Source organism: Fusarium proliferatum (assembly GCF_900067095.1).
Source record: "Fusarium proliferatum ET1 genome assembly, contig: FPRO_scaffold002, whole genome shotgun sequence".
NCBI lineage: Eukaryota > Fungi > Ascomycota > Sordariomycetes > Hypocreales > Nectriaceae > Fusarium > Fusarium proliferatum.
This window is the reverse complement of record NW_022194791.1, coordinates 2506590-2532205: the sequence shown is the minus strand read 5'-3', so window position 1 is coordinate 2532205 and position 25616 is coordinate 2506590. Positions and strand designations below refer to the sequence as shown.

General features: G+C 48.8%; 10 protein-coding genes across 10 annotated transcripts; 5 read left to right on the top strand and 5 right to left on the bottom strand.

Annotated features, from left to right (window-relative positions):
• Window positions 1–275: 275 nt before the first annotated feature.
• Window positions 276–865, bottom strand: FPRO_02951 (uncharacterized protein; the record flags this gene model as incomplete). The annotated part of the gene is made up of 4 exons (XM_031226891.1): window positions 276–452; window positions 511–561; window positions 625–765; window positions 863–865. 4 exons carry the CDS (start codon window positions 863–865, stop codon window positions 276–278), a joined length of 372 nt encoding a protein of 123 aa, XP_031077382.1.
• A 532-nt stretch (window positions 866–1397) lies between these two features.
• FPRO_02952 (uncharacterized protein) lies at window positions 1398–3137 on the top strand (the record flags this gene model as incomplete). The annotated part of the gene is made up of 1 exon (XM_031226890.1): window positions 1398–3137. The coding sequence occupies one exon, from the start codon at window positions 1398–1400 to the stop codon at window positions 3135–3137; it is 1740 nt and encodes a 579-aa protein (XP_031077381.1).
• Window positions 3138–4841: 1704 nt separating this feature from the next.
• FPRO_02953 (uncharacterized protein) lies at window positions 4842–6811 on the top strand (the record flags this gene model as incomplete). Its single annotated transcript, XM_031226889.1, has 3 exons — window positions 4842–5784; window positions 5835–6161; window positions 6228–6811. The coding sequence occupies 3 exons, from the start codon at window positions 4842–4844 to the stop codon at window positions 6809–6811; spliced, it is 1854 nt and encodes a 617-aa protein (XP_031077380.1).
• Window positions 6812–7235: 424 nt separating this feature from the next.
• FPRO_02954 (uncharacterized protein) lies at window positions 7236–10797 on the bottom strand (the record flags this gene model as incomplete). Its single annotated transcript, XM_031226888.1, has 3 exons — window positions 7236–8798; window positions 8847–9835; window positions 9888–10797. 3 exons carry the CDS (start codon window positions 10795–10797, stop codon window positions 7236–7238), a joined length of 3462 nt encoding a protein of 1153 aa, XP_031077379.1.
• Window positions 10798–11193: 396 nt separating this feature from the next.
• FPRO_02955 (uncharacterized protein) lies at window positions 11194–13228 on the bottom strand (the record flags this gene model as incomplete). The annotated part of the gene is made up of 3 exons (XM_031226887.1): window positions 11194–12453; window positions 12500–13108; window positions 13163–13228. 3 exons carry the CDS (start codon window positions 13226–13228, stop codon window positions 11194–11196), a joined length of 1935 nt encoding a protein of 644 aa, XP_031077378.1.
• A 494-nt stretch (window positions 13229–13722) lies between these two features.
• Window positions 13723–15090, top strand: FPRO_02956 (putative ferrochelatase; the record flags this gene model as incomplete). The annotated part of the gene is made up of 3 exons (XM_031226886.1): window positions 13723–13950; window positions 14010–14586; window positions 14636–15090. 3 exons carry the CDS (start codon window positions 13723–13725, stop codon window positions 15088–15090), a joined length of 1260 nt encoding a protein of 419 aa, XP_031077377.1.
• A 3006-nt stretch (window positions 15091–18096) lies between these two features.
• Window positions 18097–20337, top strand: FPRO_02957 (putative cell division control protein CDC3; the record flags this gene model as incomplete). Its single annotated transcript, XM_031226885.1, has 5 exons — window positions 18097–18100; window positions 18888–18941; window positions 18993–19136; window positions 19188–19654; window positions 19702–20337. 5 exons carry the CDS (start codon window positions 18097–18099, stop codon window positions 20335–20337), a joined length of 1305 nt encoding a protein of 434 aa, XP_031077376.1.
• Window positions 20338–21529: 1192 nt separating this feature from the next.
• On the bottom strand, window positions 21530–22151 carry FPRO_02958 (uncharacterized protein; the record flags this gene model as incomplete). Its single annotated transcript, XM_031226883.1, has 4 exons — window positions 21530–21859; window positions 21911–22004; window positions 22061–22079; window positions 22133–22151. 4 exons carry the CDS (start codon window positions 22149–22151, stop codon window positions 21530–21532), a joined length of 462 nt encoding a protein of 153 aa, XP_031077375.1.
• Window positions 22152–22597: 446 nt separating this feature from the next.
• Window positions 22598–23252, top strand: FPRO_02959 (putative kinetochore protein SPC24; the record flags this gene model as incomplete). Its single annotated transcript, XM_031226882.1, has 2 exons — window positions 22598–22624; window positions 22674–23252. The coding sequence occupies 2 exons, from the start codon at window positions 22598–22600 to the stop codon at window positions 23250–23252; spliced, it is 606 nt and encodes a 201-aa protein (XP_031077374.1).
• A 360-nt stretch (window positions 23253–23612) lies between these two features.
• On the bottom strand, window positions 23613–24377 carry FPRO_02960 (uncharacterized protein; the record flags this gene model as incomplete). Its single annotated transcript, XM_031226881.1, has 1 exon — window positions 23613–24377. One exon carries the CDS (start codon window positions 24375–24377, stop codon window positions 23613–23615), a length of 765 nt encoding a protein of 254 aa, XP_031077373.1.
• Between the last annotated feature and the right edge of the window lie 1239 nt (window positions 24378–25616).

Genomic DNA, 25616 nt, shown 5'->3' with positions numbered 1-25616 from the left:
ATGCTGACTTGAAGACGTATTGTCATTAATTGTTGGCACATGGACTGGGTTATTCTTCCCAGCTTGCTTAGAGCTCATCCCGAGCTTCTACAGCCCACCAACAGGGCCGCGACCGGGCTGGTAGTTGAGATGTCCATGCGGTGATACCAGAGAACCTTCGTAGTCCTCCTCTTCTCTTTGGTATCGAAGACTCCACTATGCCTTGTTGTGAGGTGTTGTGAAATCTAGGACCGTTGGTTCAAGGTGTAGATATCATCGTTAACCATGTAATTATCTCATTGACCCCGACCTCGGCCTCGGCCTCTTCCACCACGACCGCGTCCACGATCACCACGGCCGCTGTGATCTCCCCTTGACTGTCCCCCTCTTCCGCCTCGGAAGCCGCCCTGCTGGCCCTTCTGTGATTCGCTGACCTGGTCGATGATCTCGTCGGGTACTCTCAGGTATTTGATCTGCTGCACGTTAGTATATTTTTCTAGGTAAATACTCCATGGCACAGTGGAAACGTACGTTGTTTCCCTTGACATAGACCTCTGGTAACCTGACAAATCGATCGCCCTCCTGTACTCAGCCCGTCAGTATATCCTGTTCGAAGGTATCGCGTTCGTGACTGCGGGCGCATACCGGACTTGTCTGCACCACCTCCTTGAGTGTGAGGTTCATCCATGTATCGCACGAAACCAGATGTCCGTTGAGTGTCTCGCCGTTCTTCAGCTCAACGAGCATGGGGTGGCCCTGGGCCGCATTGAGTAGTCCGAGGGGTAGCTATTCGCTGTCAGCTGTTGCTATGCGAGCATTTTGCGCTGAGGTGATCTGGGTTTTAAATGGTGACCATCGGGGGTCAAGGGTAATTAAAACGTACCATGGTCTAATTTGTTGCGTCGTAGCTATGTGGTTTATGATGCAGTGCTGGAAACGGAACGTTGAGAATGGGACATGCTCAGTGGAGCGCGCCTGTTCGGTGAGACCCAAGGTGAGAGCGGCTGTGAGCGGCTAACGCCTCGTAGAATGCATAGCCCCGTTAGCGATAGTGGTCGTTGCACAAATACCTTACTGAAGCCGCCGCCGCCTTAGTTGTAGGTATGCAAGGTACAGAATTCATTCGATTATCGGCAGAATCCATTTCTCAGCATCGACATTGGCAACATAATCGTACGGCGAGAATGCCTTGTCCACGATTGGTGTATAATGATCTACGACGCTGTCTTTGCCAAGCAACTTATAGGCCTCATTCACTAAGACTCCTGAGATCAGCAGGGCCAGGACGATGGCCTCTATATCTAAAAACAGTTCAAAATCGCCAATATGGGACCGACATAGCCAAGGACCAAAAAAGCACAGGTTTTCTCGACAATGATCACTTATTGAATTCATTTCATGATGAACTTGACCAGGCCATGTCTTCGGACTCTGGAGAGAAGAAGGGATCATTGAATACATTTTTCCGCGAATTTGAGCCCGGGCAAGCTCAGCAAAAGAGTATAGAGACGGGGCAACATGTTGATCAACAAGCCAAGCCAGAAGGCCCAAACCCAGCCCTGGCTAAGGTGTTGCCAGACTTGGATACCGTATCAATTCCAGTGATGGTTGACGCCCTCAGGCGGTTACGGATGCCACAACAAAAAGGCAATTCTAGTCTCCCTACCAACAGATATTTAAGAATCCTGAATATCGTTAGATTTCTTCTCAGACACCGCAACTATCCCCCCGATGCTTTGATCTATGAGAGCCTGATGACTGCCATGGCCGACCCACAGGGGTCTAGCAAAGGAGTTCGCAAATTATTGGACGATATGACTTTTCAAAATGTCCCGCTTACTGCGGATATTTGCTACCTTGCTCTCGAAGCTCTTAGTGTACACCCAGACTATATCCTGCGGCAAGAAGTTGTGCAGATAATGGAGCAGCACTGGTTCGAATTCACGATGCCAGCCAAGCAAAGTATTGCCGTGGCAATGTTACGAGAAGGCCAGTTTGAATTGGCTTTGAGTAAGTTCGACCAGCTTTTAGAAGAGCCAGGGCATGTGGATCTTTGGGTTTATGATATCTTTATCCTGGAGTTTGGCAGAGAAGGGTTTTTCGACGAAATGCTTCACATCCTCAAGAAGCGAAAGTTTGCCCGTGGTTCCGACATTGCTTTCAGAAGTATCCAGCTGATGGCCTTGGACATGTTCAGCCAGGGATTCCACCACGAAGGAACAACTTTCGTATGGCGAGATGTTGTCAATATCCCAGTTCACAGCCCTTCCGGTGGTATTATTGAGAACGTTCTGGCCACTGGGGCCAGGCACGGTGACATTGAACTCGCGCGTCAAGCTCTCCAGAAGCTGGCGGTTCGTGGCAAGCCTCGCCAGCAGCATAATGATGCTATGGTGGAAGCGTTCGCCAATTCGGGGGATGTGGCGGGTGCGCTTACACTTTTGAATCTGCAACAGGACAAAGGGCGCATCCTTCTTCGAGAAACCACAATGCCCGTTCTACGGGCTTTACTCAAGAACCGCAATCTTATTAGCGAAGCTGAGGCTGCTATTCAAAGCATGCGCAAAGAGGGGCCTGTTCCCCAGGAAGTCCTTATGGTTACGATCGAGGCTCTGGCTCGAACCCGAGCTTCAGAAGCTGCTATGCACCTTTTCAATGATATGCACCTCCTCACCGGGAAAAGTCCCCGACTGTCAGACATTGGGCTTCTTCTTCGTCATGCCAGCCAAACAACGACGCAGTATGACCTTGCAGTGGCTTACAATTCCGAACTTGCCAAGATTGACACCACCTCGATGTCAACAGGGAATGAGAAGACTAAGAACGATCAAGGTAATGACGATGCCACAGTCCCCGAGACTTGGATGGACCAAGTCGAAGCGGGCCCTGCTTTTGACGTGATAATCCCAGCCTGCGCACAGATGGGCGATTTTGACCTGGCGTTCAAGTTCATTGACTATGCCAAGAATGCAGCGCCTAATTACCCTGCCTGGAGGTCTGCAAGTTGGGTCGAGCCATTCATCAAGCTGGCCCTCGATGCAGAGCACCCTGGAGTGTGGAAGATTGTCGACCTATTAGACCAAGGCCAAGACGCACCAGCTATGATGGTACGAAAGGAGCTTCAACGACGGCGCATTCAGAAGAGAGCAAGCAGTTGATAAGATGCTATGCTGCACAAGTCAATAGACATCAGCTCAAGGGTGAGACTCTACGGCCAAGAATGCACAGGAAAGAGACTATTACGTTACATTATCGTATCCGGTCTCTGGTTGCACTTCAGGGTCAGCATCGGGCGACGTTGAGCCTATCAACTAGCTACTGTGTGTATTTGAGCTTATCTTCAAGCAGGCCAGCTGTTGTGCACGAGCGTCAATGACGTGACGAACATAATAATGCAGCCTCTGAGCTTTCATGTCTAGCCTTGGAGTGTCATTACAGTAAGCAGGGTCCCGGGCTATCCGATGTATTTGTATTTGTATTTTAGCTTGAGCATGATTCTTATCAGGCTGGGGAGCGGGCGCCGATCGTTGAGGAGCTGGGGCGTTTGGGTCTCAGTGAGTGAGATATAATGCCCTACCAACCCCGGGAAAGGTGTTGGCTGTCATGGTGTGGAGGACTCAAGATATTGTTGGGGTATATAAGAAGAGATTTCACGGTTCGGCCGAAAAAAGGACGAGTTCAATGAGTCACATGATATGGTACACACGTATTCAACCTCCGGTTTGAAAGCAACGATATTTAATTCAGAGTTGGTCCGTCGTGATTAATATTCCGCAGAGTCTCGGCATGCAAGGAAAATTGAGGCTCCTCGACCGGGGAGACGTCACACCGAGGGTGATTAATCCAGGGGCCTTGAAGCTTCTGATTGGGTGATCTCGGCACCACGTCCCCGGGACGATTGCTAAGCTTTTGACGGCAGATGGCGGAGGGTCTCACCCATTTAGGTCATTAGTGCTGATCTTTGGGGTTCAAGATATGTTTTGGTTTTTTTATTTGCTGAGCATGCATGTTATGAGCTGGCGGGCTCTTGGAGCTTACCGCTGAGGTGAGAGACATGCGTAAGGGGAAGAGCCAAAGAGATAGATATAGGCTGAGATCCAGAGATGAAAGACAAAGTAAGCAGCCAAGATGTACATATCGTCGTGTTAGTGCTCACAGATCAACAATAGTCTAAGAGAAAGGCAGCCGAGCATCCGGATCTCAATGACGACATATGAATTCAGTTTCCAGATGGCCATCAATCTTACTGTAGACAAATTCAACTACCGTGTAGATTCGACTGACTAGTCAAAAACGTAAGATGCCCGGACTCAATTCGCAATAGATCCACAGGCTAAAGTGAAAATTCATACAGTATTACAGTGTAAGTGCTCACGCAGATAAGCAAAACCTCACCCCGGTGATAAACACTAATCGCCTCCAATCCTAAATGTCAGCCCTAAACTCCGCTTAGGTCCAGACTATTCCAAAACCTGCACCTTGTTGATCACCTCTAGGATAATAAAGTAGGCCGAGCACCGAGCAGGGATTGGTAATAACGTCAGTCATGTTAGTCCGAAAGTGGCTTACAGAGTTATGCTTGCTCGTATGGACCATATCAAAGACATGTGGAAGGGCTAAGATTGCATTACAGCATGATGGGTGACTAACTCCGGATTGCTAAGCTCCGTGGTGTAAGAGCTTGCAGAGGGAGGAGCAGGCGAGTGGGAGAGGATATGAGTATAAGACGAGTGCATGCCTCATGAGATTTGAACTCCAGATCTCAGTTAGCATAATAAGCTTAAAGAGAACCCTTCCCACCTAATAACCTCTTCTTATCCCTGTTTGAAACAGTTATCTCGATAAGAAGATAATACATCAATATGTCAGACCTTATCAGAGATGCTCCCTTGGGGCAACTCATCCGCTTCGTCACTCGCAACAAATATCTCCAGTACCCAGAAGAAAAGCCCGACTTCAAGCTCCCAGAGTCTTGGGTTGCAGTGATCAACAACCCCGACGCTATCATCGAAGAGTCTTCTCCCAACGACAACACAGTCCTCACTGGTACAGCTCTCGCATCCTCAGCCTCATCCACTGTTGCAGCAGAGGAAGATCCCAAGCTCAAGGGTGACAATGAGAAGAACGACAAGAGCGAGAAGAACGATGAGAACGACGACATCGAGCGTGCTGATCCTCAGCCCATGAGACTCCATCGCTCACGATCTCCCCAAGAAACACAAGCCTACACTGTCGACAGACTCGAGGCCGACGAAGAGCACGATGTCGAGAAGGTCAAGTCTATCCCTGTTGTTCCCAAGCGGACAAAGGATGGTTCTATCCTCGTCGATTGGTACTTCAGCGACGACAACGAGAATCCTCATAACTGGACCAACAACCGTCGCCTAGGTGTCTCCCTCATCATCTGTCTATACACCTTCGTCGTCTATACATCCTCTGCGATCTACACTTCCTCAACTGAAGGTGTGATGCGCGCTTTTGGAGTCAGTCAACTCAAAGCTTCGCTTGGTCTTGCACTATATGTCCTGGGCTATGGTATTGGCCCTCTGATTTTCTCCCCCCTGAGCGAGATTCCTCGCATTGGACGAAACCCCGTTTACATTGTCACGATGTTTCTCTTTGTTATCATCTCTATCCCAACAGCACTAGTAGATAACTATCCCGGTCTTATGGTTCTTCGATTCCTTCAAGGCTTCTTCGGCTCGCCTTGTTTAGCTTCTGGTGGTGCTTCACTGGGAGATATTTACAGTCTCATGGCTCTCCCCTATGCCATGATGGCCTGGGTCTCGGCTGCTTACTGTGGTCGTAAGTCTCCTTTACTCTCATAGTCTCTTGCTTTCAACTAACATATACAGCTGCTCTTGGTCCTCTGATCAGTGGTTTCGCCGTCCCCGCCAAGAACTGGCGATGGTCTCTTTATGAGAGTATCTGGGCCTCGGCCCCTATCTTCATCCTCATGTTCCTTCTCCTCCCTGAGACCAGCGGTGCCAACATTCTCCTCCGTCGAGCAGAGCGTCTTCGAAAGCTCACTGGCAACCAACGTTTCATGTCACAGAGTGAGATTGACCAGCGCCATATGAAGGTCTCTGCCATTGCTGTCGATGCACTCATCAAGCCTATGGAGATCACCATCAAGGATCCTGCCGTGCTGTTCGTGCAGGTCTACACTGCCATTATCTATGGTATCTACTATTCATGCAAGTTCGCTCCACCACATCATTGGCATCTCGATAACTAACTCTTCTTAGTCTTCGAGGTTTTCCCTCGTGTCTACCCAGTCTACTACAACATGAACCTTGGTCAAATCGGTCTCGTCTTCCTCTGCGTTCTCGTCTCTTGTATGATTGGCGTAGGCCTCTACCTCTCCTACCTCTACTTTTACATGGACCCTCGCATCGCTAAGCGTGGCTGGCCCATTCAAGAAAGTCGTCTTGTTCCGGCTCTACCAGCCGCCCTTGGTCCTACCATTGGCTTGTTCCTCTTTGCCTGGACAGCTCGATCCTCTATTCACTGGATCGTGCCCACCATTGGCATCACCATCTACGGAGCTACAGTCTTTATTGTCATGCAGTGTATCTTTGTGTACATTCCTCTCAGCTACCCAATGTATGCTGCCAGTCTCTTCGCAGCGAATGACTTCTTCCGAAGTGCTCTAGCTTGTGGCAGTGTTCTCTTTGCCCAGCCTTTGTTTGACAATCTCGGTGTTGCTAAGGGTACCAGTCTTCTCGGTGGTCTAAGTGTTATCGGTATCATTGGTATTTGGCTACTATACTTTTATGGTGGCAAGCTACGATCCCTCAGCAAGTTTGCTATTTCGGACCATGTTGAGTAGACAAACAACATACATCCAAAGACCGATAACCTATCTGAATACCTTACGGGATTATTTTGTATGACTGGACGAATGACTGGAAAATAATGTGATGGAAATACCATGGAATTTGGCGGGACTTGAGGAATACATGAGTCAAGGTTAATGATCAGCTGAGTAGCACCTAATAATGATTTAAGCTATGTGATGTTTCAAAGACACTATCACATCCATCAGGTGAAAAGAAGAAGAAGTGTGACAACCTACGATTCTCGATTGTCTGACATTGCCGGGTATCTCCAGAGATGAGGGTCCTAACCCAATTCCTGTTTATGCCATCATTGCGCTAAATAAACCGATTCGCCAAACCCATCCATAGCAATTTCTTCACCGCTCATAAGCCATAGATGAATAGTTAGTTGTGTACAATTGATCACCCTGGCTCCTAAACGCCTGTCCATGGCTCATAGTTATAGCCAGATGAATGGCCCCCAGAATGCACAGAAGGGTTGTGCGAGTTTTGGAAGTACCAGCTAGGCGGCTGTTGCTGGTTTGATGTTTGAGCCTGTTGGCTTTGATGTGTAGATCCAGAATATGATGGGTAACCCTGCTGCTGCTGCTGTTGTGGTTGCTGCTGGTTATATGAACCACTGCTAGCACGAGTATGCTGTTGTGTGTTTGAACGCATGTTAAAGTTCTGGCGGGATGCCGCCGTTGGCTTAGACGCTGTTGTCTGAGCGTAAATATTAGGTGTTTGATATGATGGGTTTGTGCCATATGGGCGATCGTTTCGACTCGAAGAATTAGACCACTGGTTTGCAGTGGAAGGAGTACTCTGGTAGGATGTGCTCATGGTGGTCGATGGTTGATGGCTTCCGCTGGTGCTAGTACTGTTTTGACGCCCATAGTCATTATAGCCAGAACCACTGGACATATGCGATGTATCGTAATGAGCACTCCCTCGTGGATTCTGCTGCTGAGCCATGTCGGAAGGAGGCTGGTAGCCTCGTGCCTGTTCAGTTACAGGTGTGCGAGACTGGTTTCGCTGGCTTGTTCTAGAAGTGGTGCGAGGAACCGCAGCTTGTTGAAAAGGGGATTTACGGGTCTGTGCCATCATGGCTGCGGCAGCGACGGGCGATTGACGTGCCTGAGCCTGTTGCATGACCGTGTTGGGCAGTGCAGCTTGTTGGGGAGTATCATTTGGTAGACTCTGGTTCTTCTGTCGAGTCCTCCCACTTGAGCGTGTTTCGTATGTCATCTGCGGAGAGACGGATGCCATTGTGGTTGCAGGCATAGTCGTGTTAGAAGTTTGAGCCCAGTCCGATGGCTGTGGGTTTGCAGGCATGTTTTGCACATTGGCTTGGCTGGGCTCAGACGGAAGACTTCTTCGTGTCTTGCTGGTGGTGCTACTTCCACCAACACTACCGCTACCAAAGGCGGTCCATCGCCTTGTTTCAGAGGGAGCGATCGTACCAGCAGGGGCTGGGATAGGGGGGGCCGGGTGGACCATGGGCTGTGTCACTTCTGGCAGGTTATGAGAGTAGTTACCTCTCTGCGGTACCGATGTGCTCATTGCTTGAGAGCTGGTCGAGTAAGGGTCTGGCTGAGGAAGAACAAGCCCGGAAGCAGGCTGGTAGTAGTTGCTCTGTGTGGACTGGGTATCTTGAGTTGTTGCATCAGTATTGGTGACCATGTTTCCAATATTCATCTGAGGGTATGAGTAGTCCTGTGAAGTGTCTTGTTGTTCGTCATCTTCCTGCTCAGAACCTTCTCCCTCGGCATCTTCCTGCTGCTCTACCTCTTCATCCTCCTCATCGCCATCTTCTTCTTCTTCTTCTTCTTCTTCTTCTTCTTCTTCTTCTTCATCATCATCATCATCATCATCATCAACAACGATTGTCTCAGACTTCTTGGGTTTTGTTGTCCTGTTTCTTGGTTTCTGTGGTGCATATTCACATGCAGTCCCATGATCCGCACATTCGGTGCAGGTTGGTCTCTCCCTCGGGCACTAATTTTATTAGTTCGGTAGCGTCTAATTAGTTTGAGTGGCATTTACCTTTGCTTTCCGTGCCTTGCATGGGAAACAGGCTGTTCTCGACTTGCCCATCTTCTTCCTCTTACGCTTAGGAGTGGAAGTGCCATCAGCAGCCTGGGCTACTGCTGTCTCAGTATCTGTGTTCGCGTTGCTCTGAGCACTTGACTGTGGCACTAGCTCTTTGGTAGTTCTAGGTCCGGTAGAAGTTGTCTGACTGCTCTGTGTTGAAGAGCCTGCCTGTGTTGAGCCTTCCTTGTTGCCGGGATGGACAATGCGTAGGCGTTCTGCACCATATTTGACAAGCATGTTCAGTGACTCGCGTTGCAACTCTGGTGCTTGGTTGGCGAAGATACCAAACTGCTCAGGAGACAATGTGGTGGGATCAACACCAGCGTTGCTGAGCATTGTCGTGGCTGCCTCTTTTCGACGTGCTGCTTCAGCTGCTGAGACATTAACTGGAAAAGCAACTGAAGCCATTTGGCCGTTTGCCTGCTGAGACGAAGTTCCATTCGTCGTTGCGTCCCCCATCAACCCTTGAGGATAACCGTTGAATCCTTGCTGCCCAATATTGCCGGGCGCTTCTCCACCATTCATATACGATGGGACCCCTTGATTTTGCCCATCGATTGCTGGTGCCCCAGGATAATCTGGGGGGATCATCGGCCCGTCTACTGAGTCCGCTGGTTGAGATGCTCCATTGCTTTTCTTCTTTCGTTTCCGGGGATTACCATTCTCATCTTGCGCCTTCACAGTAGAATCCCGCTTCTTTCGCTCCTTCTTGTCTTTTTTCTCACCTCTAGGTTTCCTCGGCGTCTTCTCCTTTGCCTTCTGCTGCTGTTCTAGGAGTCTCTGCGCGCCTGGTCCCACTTGACGAGGAGCAGGCTTGAAGTGGGCTGCCAGCTCTGCAACTGTTTTGTGTAAGGGAGTATGGTCGTATTTTACGGTGATGGAGCGACTGCCGCGGTTAAAGGCAATCGTGATAGATCCTCGACAGTCAAAAGCAGGCCGAGCTATCTTGCATTGTCAGCCAGTCGAGAATTTCGTATGGCGCTCTGAACTTACCATGCAGAACTGGGTCAGGCTCTCTCTGACTGAACTCTCCTACTATTGTTTTTGTTTGGTTCTTTGCATTCTGTCGAGTCCATTGCTGATACGAGTCCTTGCACAAATACGTAAAAGTCCAACCCTGTGTACCGCGCGACACCTCTCGAACGGTCCATGTACTCCCATCGGCTGAGCTGATTATTGAAATGATATGTTTTGCGACAGATCGTTGCAGGGTCGGATCGTCCTGCGGCTGGTTCATGAGCGTATCATTGGCAAAGACCACGTGCGATAGCTGTCCTTCATCCCGATTGCCATTCATTCCTACAGATTGCGTTCCTCCCAGTGATGGATCGATGTTGTTCAGGCTCTCGAGTGTCCCGTTCTCGGATTCGGACACAGGCAACTGAAATCGTACCGTGGCTCTCAATTCGATTGTCAAAGCCACATGTTCGGCCCGTGTCGGTGTCGCCTTGGCATCTAGAATGCTTCGTAGTTTGAGCTGGAGCTCCTCGACCGAACCGCATTGCGAGCTACCTGACGCGGCGGATGTCTGCGCGCCGCCAAGACCAAGGCTTGCGAGGAAATCGGCCATGGTCTTTCGTTGCCCGCAAGTTGGCCGGCGTCGCGCCAAACGCAACAGCCTTGAGTTATACTCGTCAGCGCCCGGCTCCTTCTGAGGTGATGAGGTGACAAGTGTTGCCGAAGCGATGCTCGGACGAAGCTGTCCTGGCGTTTGCGGGCTCACGAACGCGCAGGTGGGTGATGGTGGAGCTACGGATTTGATAGATGGGGTTAGGGGTCGGGGAGTGTTTAGCTGACGTTTAGTGGGCGTGACTTGAGCGCTTCGCCACTGAGAGCCACTAACGGGTGCTGAAGGGGGTGTGAGTATAGAGGATGAATCTATCCTCCCGCCTGCAGTCGCCATATTTCGTATTGGAATATTTCAAAGAGATACTCAGATCAAAGCGAATAGAAATGAACTCTGGCAGTTTTTATGATTCGTTTGTTAGGATGTTCAACTGATGGTGTTGCTACCGAGTAAATGAAGCTTTGGTGAATGTGATGAAAAGGGAGTGATCACGAAAGCTTCGAAGGCTTCAAAAGCTTCCATGTAGAAAGAAAAAGCTCGTAATCACAGTAACAATAAGAAGCAAATGAGCGGGGTCATTCTCCTTAGTGTTTTGATTCAATATGATCAAGGGCTCGCAGGTTGATAAACAATGCCCCTACAAAGTAGCATAATAAACGCCCATTCCGCCGGCCACACATTCTTCATATAAAGCACCAATAATGCACACTATTGTACCCTTCGACCTCAGTCTCATGAACTTTCCTCTATCCATTCCTCGATTCTCTCGATCAATTCTACCTTTCGTCCGGCAGTACTCATACCCTTGGTAGCTAGTATATCTTTGAGCTGAGCGACAGTCATTTTTTGAATTGTCCCGCCTTCGATTGCGGCCTTCAATTGAGCCATACTGAAGGAAGAACCAGTTGCCTTCTCTGATGAACCTCTGGATTTCTTTACCGGTCTTTCCGTGTCTTCATCGTCCGTTTCACGTTTTGTTGATTTCTTGTTCGCAACTTTACCAGACTCTTCTTCTAGAGACTCAGACCATTCTTCCAAGTAGCCACCTGCTCGTTTGCTGATCGCTTTGTATTTTGGCTCCGTTGCATCGTCTGCCTTCTCAGGTACCTCTTCCTCCAAAGCAAGGGCCTGAAGGATTCTGTAGTGCCACTGTAACGCGGGGTTGGGGTATTTCAATGGATCGTACATAGCCTTTGGCAGCTGGAGTTGCTGGATGATAGTCCGCATCTGTGTCGTAAGTTCTCCGGAACTTCGCAGCACTTCACTCGGTGGGTTGATATTCCGCAGGTCATCCTGGAATGGTAGAGGATAGATCCAAAGTCCAGCAGGTAGATATGGTGTTCCCGAACCATCGTCAGACCGCTCTCTAGACGGTATGATAGCGGCCAACATTGGCTGCGCATTAGCTCGAGTGATACACCAAGCGACACCCATTTTGTCATCCTTGAGAAGTTTCTGCCAGAGTGCTGTGAAAACTCTGGTCGAACCAACATAATCTTCTTCGCTGGGGAAGATGAACGTAGACTTCTTAGTGCTTGCCCATATGGGGAGCAAACTGCGCGGTTTGAAGCCGATGATACGAATGATGGGTGATCCGAAATCCTTCAATGACTTCTGTTCGTCTGGAGAGAAGTAGACATATTCGCCGCCGAACTTGTACGCCTTCTTTATCTCTGCTTTTCCAACGGTCCTGGCGCTATCCTCCGCAATTCGCGTAGTTTCACTTGTAGCAATTTGTGGCTTTTCACCGTCCAGCCAAACATAGCAAGTGCGCGCTGGTGTTTGACGATGAACAATGTTATACCCCTTCACTGAGATGCGTAGCCCAGGAGCAATCTCGAATGGCAAATTTGAGAACAGGGCTCTCTTTGCAGTTTGTTTGGAGTTGACATTTGAGATGAGCGAGTTGAGTAATGTCAATCCGTTTCCAGATTTCGAGGTTCGGACTTCTGTCATGTTCGCCTCTCCAACAGGGTCACGATAGATAATATCCTTTGCGTGTTAGCTGGTTCCCTGGTATCTTCAAAACAATCCTTACATCATAAAACTTGTGGAGGTCGAATTTCTCATCTCCACGGGTGATAGGGAATAGATCTATCAGGATCCCAAGGTCGTACAGATCCTTGGCTCGTACCGCTGCAGCGGACTTTGCCTGTTTGTCAGATGCGTGGGGATTGTCGTTGTCAGTTACTATAAACAAACGACGACTGCCGAAGTTCGCAGCTTTTGTTGTGAAGATCTGGTTCGCACAGAATAGCACATTCGACATGCTGACAGGCTCATCCGAAGGTGCCAGTACCTCATCTTCATCCTCGCCGTCTTCGACAAGGGTTTTGAGGGCCTGGATATCCTCCGCCGCAGGCACGTCGAGATCGGTGAATAGATAACAATGAGGGTAACCTAGGCCACTTGGACCTTCTACAGAGTCCTGGAATTTTGATTTCTTCGTTCCAAAGAGAAGTATGCCCATCATGTCCTTGGGGTTAGCAATGATGCGTTGCTCCATGAGATGATAGGCGCATTTTAAGGCCGCCTGGACAGGGCTGTCGCGATCTGCCTTTTTGGAGTCCGAGGGCGGCGGTGGCTCTAACATAGATTTGCTGACATCGATCGCAAGCAGGATGGCATCTTTCTGTGCCTTATAGTTCTATGGGTGGATCAATATGGAGTTGGGGTGAGTACCAATGTTCGATCAACTCACGTTCTCATCGAGTTCTTGCTCCTCCTCATCTTCGTCTTCTTTTCGCCAAGACTGTTTATCAGCCATATTGATGCGATTGATGTCTGTTGTTTTCAGTGAAACCCGATCAATCTCATCCCATGGTCAGCTTGACTTTAAGAGCTGATGAGAGATCCCATGCTAGCGGGTCACAGCTTTAGGCAAACGCGAGCTAATGACAAGCTCCGACGCGCTGCCTGTCGCGAGCTCACGTGCACAGTTCTGAGCGATTACCAATTGCATGATTGGTTGGTGAGGCCCTGTTCGGCAGTACCTGTTGCACCACAGAAGCTGGGGGGGGCAAGCAAGTCACTCCTAGCAGCCAAATCCCGATATGATGCGTTGTAGGCGATCCCGGAGCCCATGGAGATGCGTGCATCATCGCCGTCGGCACTAGTTGCATGTACGTAACATAAGATTTCTTTACACCCCTCAGCTGTTTTATGATTCCAAACCTCGCACCACTCCCAATTGATCAATAAATTGCATTTTCTTGTCCCGCCCACGCCTTGTCTCTTGAAGTCAGTGACAGTACATCGACAATGGCTCTGCGAAGATCTGGAGGCCAGCTCTGTAAGAGCATTTCACAGGCCAGTTCGCATCGACTTGCGCTACCCCAAATCGCTACTCAGAAGCGATTTCTGGCCACTCCCGTCCATCCTGTCACTCAAGATGCTACTGGATCAAAGGGCCCTACGGCCATGGTCTTCCTCAACATGGGAGGGCCTTCGACGACCGATGAGGTTGGCGACTTTTTGAGCCGCCTTTTTGTAAGTCATTTAACAAAACACCGAGACCCCCGGATCATGTGTATTGACAACCACCACAGGCCGACGGCGATCTAATTCCTCTCGGCCCTCTACAAAACTATCTTGGTCCATTGATTTCGAAGCGGCGAACACCCAAAATCATCAAGCAATACTCTGCCATTGGTGGAGGATCACCAATTAGAAAGTGGTCTGAATACCAAAACGCCGAGATGTGTAAGATCCTGGACAAGATCTCTCCCGAGACTGCGCCTCACAAGCCCTATGTCGCTTTCCGATACGCGGACCCGTTAACCGAAGAAATGTACGAGCAGCTGTTGAAGGACGGCTTTGGAAATGGAAAGGGTGGTCGCGCTGTCGCATTCACACAATATCCTCAGTACTCTTGCTCAACAACAGGTAGTAGCTTGAATGAGCTGTGGAAGTGGAGGCACCGGCTTGAAGGCAAGACCAACAAGGAGTCCGGTGACGGTACCATTACCTGGAGTGTAATCGACCGTTGGCCTAACCACAGTGGATTGGTTGAGGCTTTTGCCCAAAACATCGAGGCCAAGCTTGCGGAATACCCTGAGGAGCGAAGAAAGGATGTTGTGCTGCTCTTCTCTGCGCATAGTCTACCCATGTCTGTCGTTAACCGAGGTTTGTTGCTCAGTCACTTATATTCGTGACAGTCACTAACATGGTCAAGGTGATCCTTACCCTGCTGAAGTTGCGGCCACTGTCTACGCCGTCATGCAGCGCCTCGGTTTCTCCAACCCTTACCGACTGTGCTGGCAGTCTCAGGTCGGCCCGTCGGCCTGGTTGGGACCTCAAACCTCGGACAGTGTAGAGCACTACATATCCAAGGGTCAGAAGGATCTGGTGCTCATCCCCATCGCTTTCACGTCCGACCATATTGAAACTCTATATGAGTTGGATCAGGAAGTCATCGGCGACAGTGGTCACCCCGAAACTGTCAAGCGGGTTGAGTCTCTCAACGGTAGTCCTGTCTTTATCCAAGCTCTCGCCGACATTGCCAAGGCGCACCTGGCAGCAGGTCAGGCTTGCTCGAAGCAGATGGGTCTTCGATGCCCTGGATGTAAGAGCGAGAGATGTGCTGAGTCGAAACGCTTCTTTGCGAGCCAGCAGGCTGGCCTCGCTTAGGATGACTGAGACGATTTGATCATGCTATAAGTTTGAGCCGTCAAAATCTGGGCAGCTCCTCCACCAGTGTACTATACCTTTACTAGAAGCGAAAATGTGGCGTGTATGTTAATTAAAACAGGCATCGAAGGGTTTTGGTGCTCATTTGGCATTTAGAACGGTGTGGGGCTTATAGATACAATATTCTACTCGTAAAAGTAACAGTCTACAGGTCTTGTCTTTTTCTGCCTATCCTTTGTTGTGCTGTGTTATCACATGTGTTAGATCCTCGAATCCTAACATTGGGTGTTAATAACTTTCGTTGGTCAAGTTGAACTGAAGCTAGCTCTCCTACCCTGTACTGATATGTCTGTTAACCACAAGCAACCCTCAAGTCTTACATAACCCTATTGTTGCACCTTGTGTCTTCAAGTCTCTACTTTAAGTAGTCTGGGATAATTTCTGACCTTTACTTTGTGGTCAAATGAGATGTACTTATAGTGTCGAAGGAGAAGAAAGATTGAGCTATAACTCAAATAAACACATGCAAAAGGTGCAGAGAACCACGCCAGTGAACGGCAACATCTCAGCAGATATTTGGCCAGCCTCATTCGGGAACTGCTTCACTCGTAACAGTACGAGAAGCTATGGAGAAGATGCCACTTGTATGCTCTCAGTGACTATGCCTTTATCTGCAGCAGACATAGTTGCAATACTACAGATGTGATAGTTTGAGCTATTGAGTGCTTGGAAGTTATGAATGCAATTATCTGAGTTTAGAGACAGTTGGAATAGACATAGGAGATTATAAATGTAGTGATGTATTATTAAGTTAAACTATATTGCCAGAGGTTCCATGCACTGCTTTATAGTACTGTATGGAATTTTTGTTTAACACGAAACGTTTCACAGGTCGACCCTACATACTTCACATGACTTCTCGTTTGGACTAGGGACATTTGTCCGGAATGTAATTACACGTCGTATACAAAGTACCTCCTTTCCACATCCCTTTATATAAAACCTGAGCTGTACGGGTATATACGCTCGTGTCATACATGCAGAAGAAGGGCATGGAGGTGGTAGCGTGTAGGATTCTCAAAGATTTTCACAAGATACCTATATCAGGTATTACAATTGTTTTACGGGCAGATGCAGTAAACTCTTGCAAAATTATGCAGTCGTACACCTATAGGATTGGCATATCAGCATGCAGAAGCCTGTTGGTTTCACGTATCTGCGCATGGCAGTCCTGTAGAATTCATCGTCACGCCCTTCCGTGAATGACAGAAGTTAGGTTACTGGGGGCAAGCCCAGTATAGTAACTGAAGAGAAGCTAGAACACAGTGAAGGGTAATTGATCCCGGACCCACAGAGGGAACAGCTTGAATGGAACGGATGTTTGATGTTTTGACGAGGAAAGGAAACCAATAAACGAGGAACACAGACGTGGGAGCGGTTGAGGCGCAACCGGACTTGACGGTGAGTGGGCAATATCAAAGTGGCCACGGTACGGATAGGACGAGCAAATAAATAGTTCAAAACATGGTATCCCGTGATCCAATACCAGGCCGGCATTCTGGCCACGAGAGAGAAGGGAGAAGATACCCTGACCTCTTCGGAAACGATTGATCTGCGTATGTCTTGGAATCTGTCTCTGATAAAGTCCAATTGTAAATGTTCTGAGCTATACCGCTAGAAAGCAGCCAATGATAACGAAATGTAAAAATATAATAATACTGTAGATCAAAGACAAATGACACATATGAGAGACTCAAGAAGGAATTGACTCTACTCCGTAACTATCGAACAATTCTTTCGAATAGGAGAGAATAACCCCTATCAATACCCAAGGCAACTTACAGCATGAGAATGATGATCGATACTTGAAGCACAAGCGAGCTAGGAACAGGTACTTAGAGTAGCATTCCCCTTTATAGAAACAACCAGGTACCTCAGGCGAGCTCCAAGCTTGCCTGAGGAATGGACCGATGTAAGGAGGTCCGGCCACATGCATATGTGCATTTGTTAGCCCTCACCGGCAATTCAAATGATGTCAAGCTTCAGACAGAAGCTCTAACTTACCTAGTAGAGGCTGTATCGAGAGTCAATTGTATGGCCGCAGGGCCGCTTACAACATGATACAGGTACGTATATGCCGATAGCCAAGATGCAGTAATTTGCTTGAGGTGAAGCTAGAGCTCTCCCTCCCCAATCTCCCATCTTACCATTCAACGACCCCTGTCCCACGTCGTTAATTGGAGCCGTGCCTTTTGAACCAATCATAAGCGCTGAGGCAGCACCCTTTGAAGTTCGACAGCAGGCTCTCAGCGACCCTATCCGCTAAATCTCCAGAGCCTGCCCCTGGATCATGTAAGTTGGGAGACCCACATGTGCCTCAACTCGGACTAGCTCATCTAAACCCCTTTTGCTACAGCACGGCTGTCTGCCCAAAGGCTGCTCTGCTGGGAGAACAGCACAGCACATCAGAATTTCGTCTCCTTGCTTGGTCCGCTTGTCACCTCCAAAATTTCCCATCCTTCTCCTTCACTTTACTTTCTCTCTTTTTTCCCCTACCCCCCGTTTCTAGCCTCATCATTGCTACTCTTCTCTCGATCGCCTTTTATCGTGCGTGAGAGTAGGTCCCGTGTTGATAAACCCGAGGCCGCCTTCTATTCTTCGTATTCACTCGTTGCGACGCTCATTGACACGCGTCTCCTGGTATTTCCGTGAGTAGCTATCCTCGTCCCACTCCTTACTGCCCGACCACGATTTTGAGAAGGAGCACCCTCGATCGGTTCGATTTCTCTTCGACTGTACACTCATCACCACATTGCGCTTGTTTCCCGGAGATTGTCAGCTGTCGTTTGGCCCTTCTCGTTGCCTCGCTCGAGACAACTCCACCAAGCTCGTGTAGCTACCTATCTAGCTGGCCTTTCCCCTGACGTAGCTAACCACCAACTTTCAACTTAGAAACACGCACTTTCCTACGAGCCTTTTCAACTCGACCGTTCTTGATAATTCAACATGGGTAAGATGATTCTTTCTTTTTATGCACGCGTGTGTCAGACCACATGGCACAAGCGACAAGTAGAGACCACGGAAAGAGCCTCCGAACTCGACCACGAGGATGATTTGTTCTCCGGGAGCTCGATAAAATCTTGACCTTCATCCCGTGCAATCCATCGATTTCCGATAAGCTCGACGACATTCGTTTCTGAATCATCTACAATTTCTTGGGTCTATCTTCTTAGCCCCCTTTTTGGTCCTGACAGCATTCCTCGTTGAGAATCAGCACTTCCAACCCCTGAAATTCGATCATGACATTCGACTTGGTACAGCACGTCAAGGCTCGCACCCGCAGCGTGCATTTCGATAGAAATCTCGCGTTCATGGCAACCACACCTCTCGCCGGATCATCGCCAAAGGTATCGCGGGATTCCAAGCGAACTATTAGTTTTCCATTGAGCCAAGACGATGGAAGCCCATCTTCTCCTTCATCCCCTCGACCCTCGACAGTACGCCACTATCGCAGTATGCTTGACGTGGACATCCAGGATCCGCCGACATTAAGCCCTATGAAGCCAGTGTCATTCGACGAACTATATATCTATTCTGCAACAAGTGGGCCAGCTGAACAGATAACTAATGTGAAGCCCAACCGCGATCATCTCACAGTCGAGGCTTCTACCAAGGGAAATCCTCGCAACACGAGTTCGGATTATTCACCTAGTCAGGCTCCTCCTTGTGTCTCTACATATGACAGCATAATATTCAGTATCAGTGGTTGCAATGAATGCTAACATGTGTCTTAATAGCTTCTCCCGGCAGCGAATCTCCGGCGTTGGCCCCTTCTGCCTCGCCTGCTAACGGTAGGTTTATCTTTTACGTGAATTTCTGTTCTCGTACTGACTGTCGTGTAGTTCCATCTCAGCCACCTCCCCCGGCTGACAACAGAAACATTGTCCGAAGAAAGCTTACTGGCTATGTTGGTTTTGCCAACCTACCTAACCAATGGCACCGAAAGAGTGTTCGTAAGGGATTCAACTTCAACGTGATGGTTGTTGGTATGTACAAGATGATTGAAATGTGAACGATCTTGATTAACACCAATCTAGGTGAGTCTGGCTTGGGCAAGTCTACTCTGGTCAACACTCTGTTCAACACCTCCCTGTACCCCCCCAAGGAGCGCAAGGGACCCAGCCTCGACATTATTCCCAAGACTGTTACTATCCAGTCCATTAGTGCCGACATTGAGGAGGCAGGTGTTCGTCTCCGCCTGACCGTTGTCGATACACCAGGTTTCGGCGATTTCGTCAACAACGACGAGTCCTGGCGCCCTATCGTCGACAACATCGAGCAGCGATTCGACTCTTACTTGGATGCTGAGAACAAGGTTAACCGCATGAACATTGTTGACAACCGTATTCACGCATGTGTCTTCTTTATCCAACCCACCGGCCACTCCCTGAAGCCTCTTGACATTGAGGTCATGCGCCGACTTCATACCAAGGTCAATCTGATCCCCGTCATCGCCAAGGCTGATACTCTTACCGACGAGGAGATTGCTGCCTTCAAGTCACGAGTAAGTTGCTCGATTACCAACTTTTATTCAATTACTAACCAACCAAGATTCTCGCCGATATCAAGCACCATGGCATCCAGATCTTCGAGGGACCTCGATACGAGCTTGATGATGAAGAGACGATCGCCGAGAACAATGAGATCATGTCCAAGGTTCCCTTCGCTGTTGTTGGTGCCAACAACGAGATCACAAGCGCCGATGGTCGCAAGATTCGGGGTCGTGCCTACCCTTGGGGCATCATTGAGGTGGATAACGAGGAGCACTGCGATTTTGTCAAGCTTCGACAAATGCTCATCCGAACACACATGGAGGAGCTCAAGGAGCACACCAACAACCAACTCTACGAGAACTACCGTACCGACAAGCTGCTCGCCATGGGCGTGTCGCAAGACCCCAGCGTTTTCAAGGAGGTCAACCCTGCTGTCAAGCAGGAGGAGGAGCGTGCCCTGCACGAGCAGAAGCTAGCCAAGATGGAGGCCGAGATGAAAATGGTCTTCCAACAGAAGGTGGCAGAGAAGGAGAGCAAGCTCAAGCAATCCGAAGAGGAACTGTACGCCCGCCACAAGGAGATGAAGGAGCAACTCGACCGCCAACGACTGGAGCTCGAGGACAAGAAGCAGCGAGTCGAAAGCGGACGGCCACTAGAGAAGGAAGGCAAGCGAAAGGGATTCTCTCTTCGCTAAACTTCCAGCCTCTTCACGATTTGCGGATTCTTTCACTCCTTCGTTATCCATGTCTGAGTACCCATGATGCCCATACAATACCAGCTCGACGCCCCTCGTTGTATTCGATTCTCGTTTCTTTGTCGCCTCTTTCTCTCACCTTTTTTAATTAAGAAACAAAACATTGTCTCCTAATCACATCACATCACATATGCCACATGGAATGATTGTCGTACGGAGACGGAACAAAAGTCATTTATGAAGATTAGTCATGCAAGACGGGAGATGCAGACTATATGGCTTTGCAGGAGTCTCGGTATGACTTCAAGTTGCAGGCAAGCGTTTTTCTCTGACCATGCTTTGAGTCAAACCAAACCTGAGAACCTGTTGGTCTCACCTCTAATCTGTCACATGAGAATACCTTTTGGAGAGAAGAACAGCAGGGAAACTGGCGAAAGGCGTTTCAATCTGAGCGCTTCTCGTTGGGAGAGACGTTATAGATGCTAATATGTTTTATGCATCTGGTTCGCCATATTCTTTTAGGGTGACATGCTCTCTCCTTGTGCTCTGCCTACATTACCTTGTTGCTCTGCTCACATACTCTGCCTTCGGATACCCCTTTCTTTTCCCTCGGGCTTAATGGTGCCTTGGTCATGGACGATATTAGACAGGGTCAGATGGGCGATGCCAAGGAGGTTGTCGAGCAGCAGCTTGTTGTATTTTAGTCGTACATTTGTTGAGACAAGGATGGTCATTTATGTCTCGACAGATGATATTCCCTAGATGGTGATGCGTCGTCTCTTTGGTTTGTTTCTTAGCTGGCTTGTTTCTTGGTTTCCTTAACATTGTTTTATTTGTCTAGCTTTCTTGTTCCAACACATTTGTCTGTTACGTTAACATGTGAAAATCATCGCGTGGTAAGACATCTAGCAAATTTGTATTACCTCATCGAATGTGACTTTCCAACCGCCGATGTCTTGTCTGTCACCTTAGTGTACAGTGATGGAATTAGGGTGATTGATGATAAACTTATTCAAAGTGGGTTAACGTATGTAATAATGGTCGCTTCATTTTGTAGTGCAAGCATATCTCATAATGTCAAGACTCCAAGAGGGCCCAATCCAGAGGTTATAGTGAAGAGTGAGTAAAGTGTCCCAGAAACCGCCCATGCAATATATGTCCCTACATGTTTTCCTCCCAGCAATATCGTCATCTACCTCTTCCTAGCATTCCTCAGAATAAATGCTCCCACCACACCGGCCGCAACACCAACACCACTCAGAATAGCGACACCCATCAGCCCCTCGCGGGCAACCTTGTCATCGATAAGTTGGCGTAGGTTGGATGCTTGAAGATTGGCAGGCTCCTTGTCAAGAAGGAGGTCGTTGTACCGACGCGCTTCGCCGTAGTTGCCGAGCTTGTAGTTGCCAAGGGCAAGGTAGTAGAGACATTCGCGGCGACGTTCGGGGGAGATGCGGAAGATATCCGAGAGAAGACGCACACCGAGCTGCTGGTCGTTTCGCTGGTTGGACTTGACGAGGCCCTGAGATTTAGTTAGTGTGATGACTCGTAGGCTAAGACGTAGCATGGTTACCCAAGCGTAGTTGAACTTGGTCTGGATGCCAACCATCTCACCCTCGCGCTCATATTGCGTTTTTAGTACATTAAGCTCAGAGGTATTTAGCGGTCTGTCGCCGTCAGTCAGGATAAAGAAATCGTCGTATATTCAAAGCAAAGGACTAACGTCTCGGCATCGAGAGCATCTAGCGAGGCTATCAGTATAAGCTAGAATATCGTCATGCAGTTTAAAACTCACATGGTAGTTCGGTTACCATTCTGAGAGAACAAGTCCTTAAGGGCAAAGAACGTGAAGGTGTGTTCTGTGTAGGAGGAATAGGAGTCTTGGTATCAATTATCTTGGTCAGGATCAAGAGGCTTTCGAGGTGGAATGGCAAACGTAACGTAATAGAGGTTGCACGTGTTATTCAGAGGTAGCTCTTTTCGGCTTCACCTTTGTCTGGCTGTGGCGGGCCCGATGACGCTGTGCGCTTGACGGGGAAAGCTCGGCTAAATAAGGTGGGGGAGAAGTGGTTGCTGATAAGATAAGCTTTGATTGTCGTCGTGACGACGGAAACGTGTTTAGCCCAAAATGGAGTTGCGTTGGCAAAACACTAAGTTTACCATCATCACCGTTCAAGACTGTAGAGGAACTGCGGTTTACAGCTGTCATTGACACAAAATCTTCCACATTTGATTCGAGCACTCGAGATCAGCTGCAAATATGTTGCTCTCCGAAGAACCCGCAACTGTAAGTACTTCCTCCTGTAGCCCCCTCTTGTCTAAGCTAACAAACCCAGCTCATTCATCATACTATCGAAAACTTCAATATCGCACCAGACAAACTTGCCGTCTCCCGTGTTACAGAGTCACTTTCGACTCTCCAACAAGCTCGCGACCTTCGCGTTCGTGAGGCAGAATCCTCACTGAAGAAGCTCTCTCGGCAGCTCGCAACACACACATCGCGACATGACGACCTCGTTGCGTCTCACTCGTCAGCGGATCACGCATCCAACATCGCACGTCTAGACACACTGAAATTTCGTACCGCCAAAGCCGCTGCTGATGCTGAAACCGACGCTGAGCGCCTTGCTCTGACGGCCGCTGACCTCAAGGCTCGTCTTCGCGAGCTGGAGCTTCAGGGCGTGGAGGGCGATGCGGCAGCTAATGCTCGACGCAGAGATCCAGTGGATGATGAGGTGCTGCTGAGGCTCAAGGTGTATCGAAGCCTGGGCATCGATATTGAGAGAGACGACAGGGACGGTGAGTGGTCCAAGGCTGTTATTCGGAATGATCGCAAAGGGGACGTGCATGTTGTCAACATGGACAAGAAGTTCTCGCGATTCTTTTACGCCAACTACTTCTGGCAGACTCTCTAAAAAACAAATCCTTCTTTTTGGTTGGCCAATGTTATCACGATAATGTATTTACGCTGGGTTGGCGTTGGAGGCGTTGCAGATACCAGGAATAGGACATTGCTACCATTTTATCAGTTCAGTATATGAGTAATGGCAGATTGGAATTCGCCCTTGTCATTTTCTTTCAGAAGTCATTGATATCTTGTTTTTGCATCATATATCCAGACAATTGACAAATCCTCGCTCAAACGCCAATGAAAACCCCCGGATTACCATATTCTGTGACACTTTTGGTCCTCGTGCCATTTTCCACCTTAACAACACCTCTTCATTAGATCATTAGAATAGTTTACGCGATAACGCAAAGAGTCTGAGTCAGTCTTACGCATCGACGACACCCTGAGTCGGGAGTTTTTTCAGTCCTTTTGGAGAAGTTTTGAGACTTGGAAAGTAACTGTCAATGAATGACTTGTTTGTAAAAGCGATCCGTGGGCCAGAAGGTGTTCTTGTACGAGAGCTATTAGGAGATGCTAAACGTTTTGCTCCGGGGCTTCGGTTGCGACCCTTCATCATAAGATACCCGCCCTCTCCAGGTGTCGTGGGGCCACCAGATGGGGAACGATGATGATTTCGCCCAAGGTGTTGCTTGTCAGGGAGTTCAAGCCGTGAGTTTATGGTAGTCCATGTTTCATCGTCACCACCCAGACGCCAGCCACCAACCCCTTCGAAGTCTCGCTCTGGACCAATGCTTGGTAGTAAGCCAAGTCCCTTTTCGCTGATTGGAGTAGTAGTGCCTGCCGTGGATAGAGCACTGGAGCTTCTTCTATGTCGACGACGTCGCAAGGAGGACTCAAATGCTGTTGAAACAGCAGAAGGAGGTACAGGATTGGTATAGAGCGCTGCAGGTGCCGGTTCGAGGATTTGATGGTGAGGATGATAAGTATTTGGATGGTAAGGGCGAGTCTTACGTCCACCCAAATAATGAGGAACGAAAGAGAGAGCAACGTCGAGATACACAGCCAGAACTCGGAGGATGAGAACAGAGAAAGCGATTGTAGTTGTGATACCAGCGAAGACAGCAAGAGGAACCGTGACAACAAACAGGAAGGGCACGACGAAGGCATATACAGGGTTGAGGAGTGCCATATTGATGGTGTTACAGAACGAGACTAGCAGCACATGACCACAACAGCTTCGAGAAGTGCTGTCTGTACAGAGGCGTGGAGGTTGTCGACGGTATAATTAGTGGTTACAGATGGAAGCACGGGCTATAAGGAGAAAGAAGATGTGGAAATAAAAGTATAAGAAGGAAGGGGGAAAAGAAAGAGAACCGAGAGGAGGGCGACTAGTTGGTGTAGAGTACCGATATGTACATAGAATGGATGGATGCTGCTCTAGGACGAGAGATGCGTCGACATCCCCCAAAGCCGTGATAGGATAGATTGTTTCCGGGGAGCTAGAAACGATGCGCCGCGGAGGGATTAGGTGCTTGAGCCGGCGAGAATGTAGCGTCGGTGTACGGCGAATGTGACTCTACAGGGTAGCATCGAGCTGTAGCTGAAGCAAAGTAGAAGCCGTAATTTTATGTATCTCGGGAGATGGGAAGAAAGGAGAAGACTACCTAAAGGTAAAGGAAAACGACGGAGGTCTAAGGTGAGGAGGATTACACTTGGAGGAGGCAATCACATGTGAATGGTGGCTCGCCTTGGCCTGGCTTGGCTTAGGTCGGTTTGCATGCCGCACTTGCCCATTTTTATGGTGTCTGAAGTGACTGTCGTACGGCAACGCGACAAGCCACAGGGAAGGTTCGTGCGGGGAACCTGCACCGGGGAGAGATGCAAGTGATAGTAAACGGTAGGAGGAAGCTTCATGTTGGCAGAAGGAGGGTCAATGATACCTACCAAACTGTACAGATTAAAGCAACGTCAGTGGTGGAATGCAACGATAAGGCATGATTGCACATCATGACGAGTCTTTCAATGCACTTGCAGTATCAAATCCCTATCACAATGCTGATATCCGTATCAATAAACTGACTGACTGCATTGAACTTCCGAGTATTTGCGCCCAGCGAAGATCGACCGTAACACAAAAGGACCCTGGAATCGGTGGTTGCGCTAAAAACTGTCCGGACAGCAACTTACAGCCACTGAAGCACATCGGTAACCAACATCAACCACACACGTCACATGAGTGATTACAAGCCGAGGCAGACGAAATCTATTCACGAACAAGAAGCTCAACCTCCTATATCCACCGCATGAAAACAAATTGCCCCAGATTAACTGAATGCTTATGGGATATGTTCGTACTGTATCGACCGATCTCATCATAAGTTAACCCCACTTGGAGCCTCGATAATGCCTGTCCCCATCATGATCCACA